The sequence below is a fragment of the Blennius ocellaris genome (assembly GCF_963422515.1).
Source record: "Blennius ocellaris genome assembly, chromosome: 4".
Lineage (NCBI taxonomy): Eukaryota > Metazoa > Chordata > Actinopteri > Blenniiformes > Blenniidae > Blennius > Blennius ocellaris.
The window spans coordinates 28,332,521-28,347,927 of record NC_137653.1 but is presented as its reverse complement, the minus strand read 5'-3'; the positions used below and the strand labels follow the sequence as shown (position 1 = coordinate 28,347,927).

The following is a 15,407-nucleotide window of genomic DNA, read 5'->3' as shown; positions in this document are numbered from 1 at the left end:
GCAGAGTGGAGGAGGCTTAGATAAGAACTGACCTGACAGCCCAGAGTAGTTTGGATTTGCTTCATGATTTCCTGCCATTTTCGGAGCCTGAAAGCAGTAACCTCAAATTACTGTTTACTGTATTGCTCTCAGGGTTGCTGGTCGTCTGGCACAGTGTGTGGTTGTGACTGTGTTTGCTGTTGGATGATGGCATCAAATGACCATGTTGTTATGGACATGTCATAGGTACCAATTTGCTGGTGTTGTTGGTGCAAACCCCTGGATGATGAAACATCCGAAGTCACACTGACTTCAACAAGGCCGTTCTACCCGTTTCACACCGACCCATTTCTGCAAAGCATAACCTGCAACAGATCAGCAGTACCAGTGGTGGATGTGTCATGAGGCCGTTCAGACTGGAGTGAACATACGTTTTTGTTGATCCCATCACAAGTGGCGAGTCCTAAAGACAAGCATGAACAGGCACCAGTCCGCTTCCTCAAGTGTTCTGGGACGCATCTGACCACAGATGTGTGATATCGTGTGAGCAGCGTGTGAAAGTGTCTCAGGTGACGTGTGAACAGCGCCAGAATGTACTAATAAATTACATAATGAACAATAACCTTAACAAGCAGTCCAACAAGGTGAGAGCACTCACCAACTCAGTAAAATAGAATAGAATAGAATAGAATAGAATAGAATAGAATAGAATAGAATAGAAATTCATGGAATAATTTTTAGTATGAAATAAAGTGTTTCTCTCAAATCTCTTCTTTGCAACCATAGGGTAAAATTTAATCATTTTGATGTCATAATAGAGAAAACTTGTGAGATGTGTTCATATGTGTAAGTAAATACAATATTTTATTTCTGACCTAGAATGAGTATCCCTTTGGAAGGATTCAGTTGCAGCTTTAAATCCCAACAAATAGCAAAAAATGTAAACCCGACCTTTGCCAAGTTTGATTGTAATAGAGGGAAGCAGAGCAGCATTAGAGAGGATTTAGAGCAGACCAGTCCAGTGGAATCTCCAAAACTGCCATTTTGGTGCAATCTGTTCCGCCATATACCAAATTATATATAACATATATGTGGCTTCTGATGTCCATTACATCAAAATAAAACAGTTTTACGCTTTCTTATTCTTATTCTTATTATTCTTGTTATTGTTATTATTAATCAGATTTGTATACATTCTGAGCCAAAGGTCAGAATGTGGCGTTCTGCGGTTCAGCAGGTTTTATGGTCACGCTCCAAACACACCTCCATACATTTAATTCCATACTTTCATTTGGCTGCTTACAATCAGCAGCAGTGAACTTTTCCAGCTATATTTAATAATATAGAGCTATATATTAAATATGTCATCCATTCGCTCTCACCATCATACTGGAGCAGGAGCCTTCAGAAGAAACAATGTGTCGGGATGCATGAGATGGAGAAGATAGCATATTCTGAGTTTTCCGACACAAATCTCAGTGTGAACCTCAGTGGAGTGAAGTTGTGGCCCGACCATCACCAGACAGATCAACCACGACCCGAGTCAATGTGCTCATTCTGTTGTTTCTGGATACTTGCCAAACCGAGGTATTAGCTGCGAGCTCTGGAGCAGAGTTAGCAGTGTGCTAGCAGGCGGCTAACAGCAGCTTCCTTGCTGCAGCCCTGACTGACGGCTCACTGCGGCACTCCAGGAGAGGAAATATCTTCCCCCTCCAGAATGTGTTCGATCCCAGAATCTAATGGATTGGTCCTTGGATGATGACAAACCATCCCTGAAGATTGCATGTCATTTGGGTCAGTAGTTTTTGCAAATAATTGGTCAAATTATACATACAAACCAATAGATAATAAATACACATGGACAAAAACATAACCTCTGCTACCAACGTTTGTTGGTAAAGGTAATAATATTCAAGTATACAGTGTTAACTGTTAAACTAAAATTATTCAAATTGCTAATAGAGTTTTCTTATTCAGGAAAAAAAAGAAAAAGAAAATAAATAAAGAATAAAAACTGAAAAAAAAGATTGGAATAAAGAAGAGAGAAAATAAAAAGAATGTTATATATCTACAACTGCTCTCATCACAAGGAACAGCGCAGTGGCCATAAATAGTTAAAGTGCTAAAGCAGTAAAGCAAAAAATAGGTAATAGATAATAAAAAACATCCTTAAAAATGACTACAAGGGCGAACAATTTAATAAAATATATGTAAATTGTGCCTATTAAACTTTTTGTTTGTGTAGCAATTTTTTAAAGATGATTTTTGTTCATTCCAGATAATTCCCATGTTTTGTGGCTCTAACAAATTATAGTTGGTGGAAAATTGTGGAAATGGCTGTTTTGGTCGTAAAGGTTGCAGAGTCCTGGTCCAGAACCCGGCTGAGGATGACTGCGTTAAACACTGGGACTCAAACTGGAGGGCAAAGCTCCAGCTGCTTCACCCAGAAAAGGGAAACGTGATGTCCTGTTACAGATTTAATACTGACTTTATGTTTTTATGATCAGCGTCATTCACAGGTCCTGCCCTGCAGTTTTAACTGGACTCAGAGGTCGCTTCATGTTTGTTTCACCTTATCTTAAGCACACAAAGGATAAAAGGAGGGATTATTTTTAATCTTAGCAGTGCTGCAGTAGATTTGCCTGCATGTGTGGAGGCCGACTTTTATTCTGATCTCTCACATTCAGTCCACGTTATTGAGGAGCAGAATACTGTTATTTTTAGTTTAATTGTTTCCTTTGACTTTTAAATAAAAGTGATTTAACAATAGCTTTTATGTCGTGGAGCCGTTCAGACATCTACATTATAATCTGAAAGCAATCAGACGGAGGCCTGGATGTTTGATCATGTATGATCCAAGACAAAGATGGCAATTATTAACACTGCAGTCAGTCTACCATTCCTGCTCATCCCTCCTTCATTTGTTCAGCTTGAATTCAATCTCTTCTGTTATTAATTTCTTCTTTCATCTTTCCAGCCCTTGTCTTCTCATCAGTGTCTGTGATATTTGTCCTTCCAGATGGTCCCAGCATGGCGACTAACCTGACTCGTCAGACCCGGCCTGGGTCTGCGGGGGGGTCGGGCCGTGTGGAGTGGCTGGTTCCTCTGGTGGTGGTCTCGGCTCTCACCTTCCTCTGCCTGGTCCTGCTGCTGCTGGTGCTGGTGTACTGGAGGTAGGTGCTGCTCCGCGCTGATGGCAGGATGAGGTTTGGGCCTGGGTCTTGTTTGAAAATGTTGAGAAATGCACTCATGTTGGTTGTTATGGACTGTGATTACATCTGGGTGATTGACGATTGATGACTATTGACACCTAAACTCACCCCAGTCTAGGTAATCTTCATGGATAATCTGAGGCTACTTTGCTTTTGAGTTTAATCCCTAAACGTATGCAGACACTTGCCAAACGTAGATATTAGCTGCACGCTACGGAGCATCTCCATGGCAACATACTGATATTTTTTTAATCTCCTTTGATCTGCCCCAAAAGGTGCCACTCCCATCTGCTCTTTATTTAGTCAGAAACGGTGAGCCATCCCAAAATCTAATAGATTGGTCTTTTGTACATACATGCACATTGAGAGAACCAAACACTCGTATGGACTGACGAGGAACTGGATGCTATTAGAGGTGAATCTCGACTGTAAAACTGGACGATGAAACTCGAAATCCGACTGGAAGTCACGCCACTATGGAGGCCGCCATGTGTTACCTGTGCATGGGCACAAGAACTATTTACCATGGCGGAGGTGCACATGTGCAGTAACAGCACTCCATTGCCTCCATCTGTCTCTGCGGGGGCGAGACGGGAGCGTGAAAGAAGAGTTCCACTTTGGAGGGATGGAATGAAAAAGTGACAGTTGCAGGGACTCTGAGGACCGCTGTCGTTCAAACAGACACTCCAAACATGCGTTTACACTCGTATACATTGTCGTGTAAACGAGGCCTGAAAGTACCTGCATCATTTCAGCAGGTCATCGAGAATTCAGCTCCACAGCTCATCCTGCCAGTCGCTCACACTGGGGGGGCGTCGGGGGACGCCAGATTTCTTGTTCTGTTAATTAAAGCTAAATAAAATGGTAAAATGAAAAATACAAAGACGATTACCTGAAGCCTCCAGGGAAGCTTATCCAAAGAAGAAAACACATTTTCAAGATAATATTTAGCTCGTTAATGAGCCTGTAGGGTTTCAAATTAAACCCACAAATTAACCAAATATATCCTTCCAGAAATAATCTGCATTTCGTGCTGATATAAAACCTCCTCCTGATATGGTTGTGATACATAACAGGTTGATTAGAAAGTCTCTTCTCTTTCCCAGGAATTACCATATTTTCTGTTACATTTGTAATGTTCAACACATTAAAAACATCACTCACACATATAACCGCTGATTTCTGAGCATCATGTCTTATGTGCTTTCGCTTGAATGTAAATGAGGAAAAGAAAACAAGAAACAGAAACAATCATCAGCAAAACTCAGACCACCGAAAATTAATTAGAAACCAGGGAACATGAACCAACACAAGGTTACTCTGATGAATCCAAGATACTCTAGAACTGCTACGTAATGAAGTATGACGAAACAGATGTTAAGATGGTGAACGTCAAAATAAAAGCTTTTGACGTGACCCAAGACCAGATAATGTTGAGTGTGAACGCTATAAGAATAACCATATAGCTGACACTGTTTATGTTATATGAGGCTATGTAATCCAAACTGCCACAAAACACTTGGACATATAACATTAAAACACCTGGTGCCAACAGACACGACCATCATCATCCATCCGTCTTCAAACATTCTGAAATATGTTTTGCAGATCAACTATTTTTCTGCAGTTTAGCTTGTGTCATTACAGTCTAAATGTCTAAACAGTGAGAAGCTACCCAACAAAATCTGTGAATCAGAAGACAAGAGATTTAAAGAAACTCTGACCTTGAAATGTATATTTTAATATCGGAGATTTGATTTCATCCTGGACATAATGTTTATGTGGAAAAGATCAAATCATTTACTTGTGGGTGATGTTTCACTGTGTTTCATATCACATGCTGTGTGACGACGCTGCTGCTGTGCAGCTCAGCCAAGTTAACTCAACTCTAGTCTGCTCCAACACACACACACACACACACACACACACACACACACACACACACACACACACACACACACACACACACACACACACACACAAAAGCATGCACACAAAAGCACGCACACAGAGCAGCAGGTGCTCGGGGTGTGTTCAGATATTTAATCCTATTGTGGAGCAAAGCTCAGGTCACAGCCCCATGTCCCGATCAGGCCCCGCCCCCTCTGCAAGCCCATTGGCTGTCCAGCAGCAGGCAGTCACACCCCCGTCTTGCAAACTGTTGCTCTACTGCATTCAGGGACTGTGGGAAATGTGGCTAACATGAATTTGCCTTGCTAAAAGGTGTCTTCTTCGGTTGGATCTTATATGACCTACTTGTCCCTGATGGAAGACAGTATTGAGATGGTGACGTCCCAACATTAAGATGTCTTTAAGAAACATTTTTGGTGCTGCAATGTTAATTAGGTGTAATTTCTCCCTCCCTCACCCCATCAGTGTGTTATCAACCAACATCACGCTAATCTAAATCACTTTCAGACTTTGCAGACAGATTACTAATCTACCAATTACAAATGGATTTATTTGAGTGGCTCAGACCGTAGGGCAGGTGGTTGAACTCTTCACATGCCATCATGCCTGTTCTTTGGTGTTTGAGTGAATGAGACTGAAATTCCAACAGCTGAATTCATTGAACCTTTGTAAGGATATTTACTGACAAACAAAACAGTAGCTACTCATCAGATTCAAACATATCTGTGCATACAGTCCCAGTATGGCCGGTGTGAGCAGGCTCACACACTCAGGATGTGCATGGTTGTAATGCATTAAGTCCCAGTGGAGAGTCCCTGTAGGGACCAGTCTGTCCTCTGTTTTACTTGCGGTACAAAGTGAAAGAATACAAACAAATCATGAGTTTTACTGCAGACTGACAGTCAGGAACAGAAATGAAATCTTATCAGGATATGTTATCAATCACTGGTATTCAGTAGTTCTATGGAACAGAGAACAAAAAGTCAGAAATGTAAAAAAGCAAGTCATGAAATATGAGTCTCGTGTTAAAATGTTCACTCCCAAGTATTTCACTGCTTTTCTTCTTCTGGGCTAAATGGGAGTGAAAAACAAGCCCTTGTAGCCTGGGTTAGACTTCAAACACATTCTGTATTTTAGTTTGTCTGCTCCAGTGCCTCCAAGTTTATTGCATATAGATCTCTATAAATGTATTGTAGTTCTAGTGTTTAATAATTTTATTTATAGCTATATTTGCTATAAAGTTACTCATGCAGGAAATCTCACAAATTAATCAATTTTGTAGCAGACAGTAATAAAAAAAATGTTCTGAGTTGAATTTGTAATTCCCAGCTACAGATCAGAGAGACAGGTCTACGGTCTGAGTTCTTCAAATGTGAAGGTCTCAAGTGTGTCCCATGTGACTTGAACGCACCATGACACCAGCTGTCCTCCAACAGGAAGTATCACCCGCTTGACCTGTGTGTGTGTGTGTGTGTGTGTGTGTGTGTGTGTGTGTGTGTGTGTGTGTGTGTGTGTGTGTGTGTGTGTGTGTGTGTGTGTGTGTGTGTGTGTGTGTGTGTGTGACCTAGCGGGGCCAGCCCCCTTCACGCCTCCTCTTCCTTCTCCCCGTCCCTCCCCGTCCTCCTCCGTCCCTCCCCGTCCTCCTCCGTCCCTCCCTCTGCTGCTGCTGGCTGCCTCTCAGTTGGTGTCAGCAGCAGCAGCAGCAGCATGCGGCAGGCCGTCTGCTCCCCCTGTGCTTGTTCACCAGGATGAACTCTCTCTGCTCTCTGCTCTGTATCAAATACAGGTAGGGAGGGACACACACACACACACACACACACACACACACACACACACACACACACACACACACCCTTTGTCACCTGGAGCAGAAGTAATAGATGGAGACACAGCAAAGACTCGGCAGCAACACACACACTGTCAGTAAATGTGGAGTTGTTTGGTAGTTTGAGCCGAGTGCCAGTGTTTGTTCCTGTCGTAGGCACGAGACGTGTACTTACAGGTCAAAACAATAGTTAGAGTGGACAAGCACACAGTTGAGTAAGGTACAAAAGGTTTATCTTGGTTGATGTGAAGCAGTGAATGTTTCCATCACCACTGAACTCTCTGTAAAAACAATAACCTCGACTGTTCATTTGTTCCAGACACTTGGTTGTAAGGTGATGTGTTGTGGTTCTGTGAGACTTTCTGGTGGGTTCTGACAGGAGCTCTGTGGACAGCAGGAGGATATAAAGATAAAGCTCTGGATTGTGGCTCAGCTGGTGGAGTGTGTTGGGAGTCCCTCTCCAAACTTTCCTCATCCGTGTGTGAATGTGTCCCTGGCTGCCAACATTGTGCCATCACCGTTAGTGTGTGAACTTGTGTGACTCTGACTGTTGTTGGATTGGTGAATCCATAAACACATGCCACTTTTTTTCTTTCATTTTCAAACTCAAGCGATTGGCTTCATCGACATGTAAGACTTTTTTTTTTTTTTTTATTCTGAAGCGAAGGAAGAAATGTAGCTGAGTTTTCATTCTATATATGTTGAGGTTATCAAGCGTCTCTGTCTCCTTTGAGAAGGCCGGAGGAAGAACAGGTGACGGGATCCTTTGAATTGTAGCTCGGTTTCTTTTGTTGCGCACCATAAATGTCTCCCGGGGCTCATAGTGGTCTGGATCCTCTATTTGGAAACAAGCAACACGCCAAAAGCATATTTGGAAACAAATTTGCTTTTGGCGTCTTGTTACCAATTTAAAAATACAAACTTTACTTTGGTTCCACAGTTGCTAAGAGAAAAAGTTCTACTGAAGACAGATCTATGTCGAGGATGCTTTAAACAGCCTTTATAGTTCCACACATCTAGTGAGTTGGAATGAGCTTCTGACAATCAATCCACCAGAGGGAGATGCTTGGAATTAACATTCTAACTAGAGATATAACGATGCATCGCGAGACGTTAAGAATCAATTCAAACGTGTGACGAATTAAATTGGTGGAATTAAGAAAAAGAGACAGCAGAGAGTGCAGTCTAGTTGTGCCTGTTCCCTTCCATTGATACACTTTTTCTACGTCCTGCGTCACGGGCACAGCGAAGAGCAACGAGACGACAGCAAAGTTATATCTATGGCCTCAGGCCACTTCCAAATACCGGAAGCTCCGTCTAGTTTCAAATCGGAGGTGTGGCAGCCTTTTGACTTTCCGAGGTTGGAAAATCCAAATGGCGTGAAAATAACAAACAAAATAGCTTAACCAACATGACGCAGCATGTAACCAAAGTGAGAACCTTTCCAGAAGCTGTCATGAGCACTTGCTAGTTTATTGAAGAGATGTTCTACTTAGTGTTTTACTTTATGTTAGATTTAAAAATTGCATTCATTTATTTTATTTTAGTTGAGACAAAAGATATTTTAAGTTAGTCATTTACAAAGAAAAGTAAATGCGCCTCAATTCGTGCCTTTCAGTCAGTTACTGTACCAACCTCAGGAATAAAGAAGTTTAATTTGGTCCAGTGTTGAAAAAAAGACCAGAAAATACAGTATTGGATTTAACATAAATAATTAAACGATTTCAGTTTTTTGAAAAAAAGGTAGTCAACGATGGCGACAGGCAGATGGAGCTCACTTGTTGGTATTGAAAAGGTGATGCGGGTAGGTTGTGATCTGCTAAGTCGCGTCACACAGATAGCTTTTCAATTTTTGATTCACTTCTTCCCGAAGCAATGGTCCTCTGTTGACCAGCCACAACCAATAGTCTCATCAAGTCTCTCTTCCAGTCTTCCCTCCAACTGACACCTGTTCAACCTTTACCCGTTTTACCTAAATGTCCACATTTTCAAGTTTTATAAGAAGTCAAACGAGATGTGTACTGCGTTGGGTTACAGTTTACTTTAAAGCCTGTTTTCATTTGTATTATTTTACAAAATGTACTTTCTAATGATTTTCCACCATTAATATCTCCGTACCTGGAACGACGCCCCAGAAAGAGAAGAAAGTGTGTCCTCTCTCTCCCTGGCTTGTTTCAGGTTTTAAAAAGTGTGTTGCTCCAACCAGCCAATCAGAAATCAAACCCTATATAGTGTCATCGGGGGTTTAGCCAATCACAATCAAGGTAGACCCTCCCTTTGACTCCTCCCACAATCAGGCAGCTCTGCTCTGGCACATGGCACCACGAGAGGAAGTACTTCCTCCTCTTCCCATAGATGGGCATGTGTGGGCGGAGCCAGTCCAGCTCACACAGACACAGCAGATTCTGAATGCAGCTCCTATGATCCAATATTCTAATGGAGGAAAATCAAGGAAAAGATGGATTTGGGGCAATAAACTTTGAATATAATGTTTTTTGACCAATGAGATCATGAGAAATAGTTGAAAAGCTGAATAAGATGACCTCTTTAAAGTATGAGCTCGAAAAAGGTGTGAACGTCCTGAACAGAAAATGTGACGGGCATCAAAGAATCTCCTCCAGCGGCTTTTATCATGACTGAATCAACAGTTATAATGAGTTCTCAAGTGGTACAATTATGCCACAATAATCCCACATTTAGCTGAGCTCACACCACTGTCGTGGAAGTTTCGACATGTTGATGTACATCTCCTGAACTGTTGGTGTGAAAACAGCCGGCATCATAACAAAATGCAGAGAGCAGCTGAAGCTCATCCCGCTCCACCAACATGACACTTTATCTGCTGCACTGCTGACAGATAGCAGTCATTACTCACTTCACCACAGGAGAGGCTGTTAGAGGTGTGACCAGGTGACTGATGGCCTCACACACTGCTTTGCTTTCTTTTTTTACTCAACTTGTATTTATCATTTTCAGTCTAGTCCTTTGGCAACAAAGAGAAAATCGAGTTCGCAGAACGATTTGAGACATTTTAAGACAGTGTCAGGGTTTTTTTTATATAAACGCTGACATTCAGTTAAGACTAAAATGACAGAGGTGAAGCCTATCTGTTACATGACAGCACTGCTCATAGACACAAAACGCAACTTTTTAACAACGTCCTGCGTCCATCATGGGCACCACGGTCATAGTAACTACTTGTTCTGCACATGCTCAGTAGCTGGACAGTAAGAACAATTTTTCCTCCAGAGCATCATTACTCCCAATTCATATTCTTCTGGGACTTGGCAGTTTTGTTGTTGACGGTCTCCATCTGTCCGCTAGAATGCCCGTACAAATGTCTGTGCTCATTGTTCATGTTTATAGTGTATTGTTCTCTGCACACACATGACCTTTTTGCACAAGCTTTTAATTATAGCTTAAATTTAATCTCGGGTGTTTTAATGTTTTTGTAACAAGGAAACAGATTCAAAATCATTAGTTGTCGTCACGATTGGAGAATAGAAATAGTTTTGTTATATTTCCAAATGGTTGCTTTTTGACTAAGATGTACAGTATGTGTGTATGCATGTATGTATGTACTCACCAGAATTGCATGAAATCTTCAGCGATGATTTATCATAAACCAAGGACCAGTCGATTAGATTTTGGGACGTTAACGGCTAAACAATTTAATCCCCAAAAAGTATGAAAATATGTCCCATATAAAGCGGATGAGAATGGCCCCTCATGGAGGAGACTTTAAAGGAGATGAGCATCGGTTGCCATGGAGATGCTCAATGCTTCACATTGTGATGTAGCAACCTGACGTACCCAGTTAGCATGGATATGAGCTATCATTCTGTTTTCTTCTCCTTCACAAATAACTGCCCTCAATACCAGAGGCTCAAGATGTTACCAAGTAACTCGACCACAATGTGACCATTACGGCCAGCAATTTCATTTTTTTTTTACAATAAATTGAGTCTAATAAATCCACATGTACGCACGTCACCTTATAGTGGATATCTGGTTTAAATGTGGTTAAAATGTCTTCCTCCCATCACCTTTCTCTACGTTCTGTGGGGCCAAACATGATCAGTGTTACTGATGAGAAGGCTGTCAGGTGATTTTGCCCATAAATACATTTTTATAATGTGCCATGTCTCCCTCTTCCACAGACGCTGTTTCCAGACAGCTCATTTCTACGTAGAAGACAGCAGTTCACCGCGAGTGGTGGCCAATGAGACGATCCCCTTCATCGCCATCCCAGGTAACAACTGCCCACAGCACTCTGCACGTCTGGATCCCAGGCAGACCGTATCCTGGTCTGCCTCTGAGGCCGGCCCAGACATTTTAGGCTCTGCAGTTTTTTTTCTATCTTTCCCACTTTTACTATCAGTTGTTGACAAGCTCCTGCACTCGGGCACTTCCATCCGTCACATTTCTCTGCTCAGAGTTCGGTGGACATCCTGCTCTGCAGAGCTTTAAACACGGGCTATTCTTACATCAGAGGTCACAAGTCAGAAAGAAGACCCCAGCAGCAGGACTTGTCTTCTCGTGAGCAGTCCACCCTGCTGGTCAGGTGCTCCAACCAACCAATACATAGACCTTTTTAAAGGGCTGCAGGAGAACTATGCTGAAAATCTTGCCATCTTGGTCTTTCTGACCAAAATCTGTCCGAGCTTTGGTTATTTAAAAATCAAGACATCAATGATACCGACATGCAGTCACCGGGACTTTACCTGCTCTCAGGCTGTCAAAGTTAGAATAGCACATGTTGAAGAAAACTATAATAAGAGATGTTTTTCTGTCCAGTGCTTTAAATGTGTGGCTCTTGTTGTAAGTTGGTGGGTGATGATGTGCCTGTCAGTACTTGACAGCAATGTTTGGTCAAATGTGTGATCCGAGAGGGCGTCTGCTGGGAGGGCCGGCTCCTGAAGGCGTCTGCAGCACTGCCGCCACCACAGACACAAATGTTTTCACCTCATCTAGCTGTGAAATGGCTCATAAATCAACAGACGATTTGAATGAGAACTAATTTGTGTTCAGGTGATGCTTCATGGGTTCCGTGTCATCATGGTACCACACAGTCAATTCTGAAGTGTTTATTCAACACTTGTGTTCAAACACATTGTGGCCTCCAACTGATCCGAAAGCAGTAAAAGGTCAAGTGATTGACCTCGACTGAACACAATGAAACAAGCTGCATTGAAAGGTTCCTGTGTGTAATGGAAATCTACTCTGGAGATTTTACGTATGTTGGTTGTACTCCTGTGTGTATTTGTGTGTGTAAACCCTCCACGGCGCTTCAAAGCTGCTCGGGTCCAGGGTTTTAAACCAGTGGTCACATCAATTAAAGCTTTGGGGCCTCCCCACAATGCCTCTTTCTGAGTCCAAAGAGTTCACACCAGCCAGCCAGCCAAACGCACACAAAGAGGGTCGGAGGTGAGACTACTCGCTGAAACTCCCTGTTCCCTGGTCTGAATCACTCTTAACGTCATATCTCTGCACTGCATCATTTCTTATTTTATTCGTTTTCCATTTCCTGCTCTTTGAATTCTGCACCTTTGTTGCACTTTGAGGGCAAAATATCAGGAGGGACAGACACGATGTGGTGTATGGCCATCTGTTCGTCGTGTTAATTGTCTCAATAAGCTCAGACCGAGAGCCTTGTACATCCCATAATCCTCTTTAAGACCTCCTGCTGGATGGAAAACTGCACTTCCCACTGCATGTTTTGAGCCGAGTTCAACGTGAAGTAATCGTGCAGGAGCTGTTTTGAAGCTTTTTAGAAGAAGGTTCCCTCCTGGTCTTTATTCAGACATTGGAGAGGAAATGTGGTGGAAACATGTACGGGTGCCTTGAAGGGACAGAAACAAGGAAAATGACAAATAGTGCTTACATTTCACTGCATTAACATTTTAATATTGATTGCCTTGTTTCAAACACTTGTATATTGTTTTTCATTTGGTGATGTTTATCCAATTTGGAAGTCTTAGATACTGACGTGTGCTGAAACAACATCAGTAGTACTGACGCAACAGAATGATAAGACTAGAAATATGTGTACTACAACACTTATCGACTTTAAAATCAAGGTTGTTAAAGTGAAATCAGTGCATATTGTACGTTTCTGCCTTTTGTACGAGGCCAGTTAAATCGCTGTTCGTCACCTCCCTGGTGAAAATCTCTATTGGTCAGAATCCTTTTCTGATTTTTTTTTTTTTTTTTTTTAATGTTTGTGTGTTCTAGGTGAAGAAAGTAATGCTACTTCTCATTTTGAAGGTCAGGAAGTAATTTCACAAATAAAAGTGAATGGTGGAGGTTTTTGTTTTTTTTTTAAGAAAAAAAAAAGGGCACACAGGAAATGGAAACGTCACTGAACCAAAGCCAAGGAGGACAGCAGTGCTGATAAGGTGACATGAAAACTGCAAGACGCCTGAGAGAAAAATACTGCATGGACACAATATCAAGATTCAAGATTCAAAGTGTTTATAGTCATATGCACAGCAAAGAAACGTGTTTCCCTGTATATTGAAGTTCTTACTTTGCTGCCCACACTGAACGCCACATAAATTTAAATAACTATAAAAACTATAATTTAACAGTGGCATGCAAACACTGAGCAAAATAAATATAAACCTATACAATAAACTATGCAAAAATACAAGTGATATATATATAATATACAATTTCAGACAGAAATAAAAATGATACAGTCTGCACATAATTGTGCGAGGTCAGCAGTAGATGGTTGAGATGTTTACTTATACGTGTGCATCTAAAGTGCATATAAATGGCCAACAAAGAAAGCAGAGAAAGAGAAAGACCAGCCTACCATCTGTAAAGCACGGTGGAGGTACCGTCATACCGTCAGTCCAATTTGCTGCCTCTGGCAGTGGAGGAGTTAAACTGTTCAAAGGGACATTGGAATCTACAGATTATAAAGACCTGTTAGATTAGGTTTTCTTTTCTTTTTGGTTTCAGTCAAATTCTTTTGATCTTTGAGCAGGACGACAAGCCAAAACTCAATTCTTGTTATAAAAGTGGGCAATAATAATCAGTTTTGATTCCAAACCAACCACAAATCTTTGTAGAAAGTTTCAAATGTTCCACTGTAGAAGAGAAAACACCTCAGGAAGCGTGTCAGGAAATAGCATCAGACAGGTGCAATGTGCTTTCAGGTTGATTCAGAGTGTTTAGAGGCTTTTCAACATCTGTCAGTACCTGAGACTATGGTGCTTACTGTTTTGGATTCTTTCCTAACTGAAATCTGTTATTTTAATTGGTGGTTTTCTTTCAGTAACCTTGGATTTGATATGGTTCTTTTTTTTCCTTTTTTAGTGGCAGAGCATCTAACAAAGACTAGAGCAGACATGTGGCCTGTGGAGGTGAAAGTGACTGTAAAAGACGGCGTATTAGAGCAATAAAAAGAGATTGGATCCGACTCCGCAGAGCTAATTGGCTTCCCAGACACTCGGCTGCCTGCTGTGTTTACTGACACACAAATAATTTTGTCGTATTTGCATGGCTAAATGAGTGTCTCATAAGACACAGAATGAGCACGAGTGAGTGCCGGCTGTTAATATTTGATGGGGGCTAAAATGAAGAGAGCGATGAAGTTTGAGTTTGAGTTGTTGTGTGGTGGGGTTTTTTTCTTTTCTTTTACTTAACAAGCTCCAATTATCTGTATCAAATTCAGATATTCAAGGTGTTGCCTTTGGAAAACAACTGTTAGCTGTTTCTATTGAAACAAACAAAGTTCAACCTTCTGGTTCAGCAAATTTTGTTCTGCTGTTTCTACTAAAACTGAGGAAATTCCCATTTTTTTTTGGGGGGGGGGGGGGGGGGGGGGTGGTCAGCATTACATCAGTATGGAAGTCTGTGAGAGCCTATTGAATTCATATGCCCCCTTTTCCACCGAGTTGGTTCCAGGTCTAGTTCAGAGCCAGAGCCTGACTTTGCACCAGTTCTTTGTGTTTCCAGCTCTAAAAACTGGTGCTCAGCGAGCCTCAACTCTTCACTGGGCAGCACAAAGCACTGATACATCAACGGCTGCGGACGGGGTATCGAGGCCGGTGGAAACGCAGAACCTTCATACTTCTAACAACTGAGCGTCTACATTCATTTCTGGGTTTTTTTTTGGGGGGGGGGGGTTATGTTCACAAAATGAAATCAGCAGTGGACTGATGCTTAGACCCAGAGTCTCCTGGACCTGTGGTCTGGAACCAAGTTCCAAAATAAGTGAGGGAGTCTCTCGGACTGTTTGAAAAAAGACTAGAGAGCGTTTTGGTAAACGAATAAGTACGTCACTTAAAATTTTTTTAACAAAACTGTCTGTAAAATAAATTAGACCTGTTTTGAAAGATTTGTGGATACAACTGAGTGTCGAACTCGGGTGTTTCACATTGGAGGCAAGAGTTTTACCAGTGAGCCATGATTCTTAGAAGGCTTTTATCATATTATGTAACTGATGCAGTGACGGACAGACGTTTTAC

General features: G+C 41.7%; 1 protein-coding gene across 1 annotated transcript in view; it reads left to right on the top strand.

The window, feature by feature from the left end:
- Positions 1-15,407, top strand: part of LOC308129099 (receptor-type tyrosine-protein phosphatase gamma-like) — a gene marked incomplete at its 5' end in the record, with an annotated part of 494,500 nt that overhangs the window by 451,724 nt on the left and 27,369 nt on the right. Inside the window, 2 exons of the mRNA XM_080494877.1 lie at positions 2,999-3,152; positions 11,088-11,179. Of these exons, the coding sequence (XP_080351003.1) occupies positions 2,999-3,152; positions 11,088-11,179 (246 nt within the window). The remainder of the gene's footprint in view (positions 1-2,998; positions 3,153-11,087; positions 11,180-15,407) is intronic.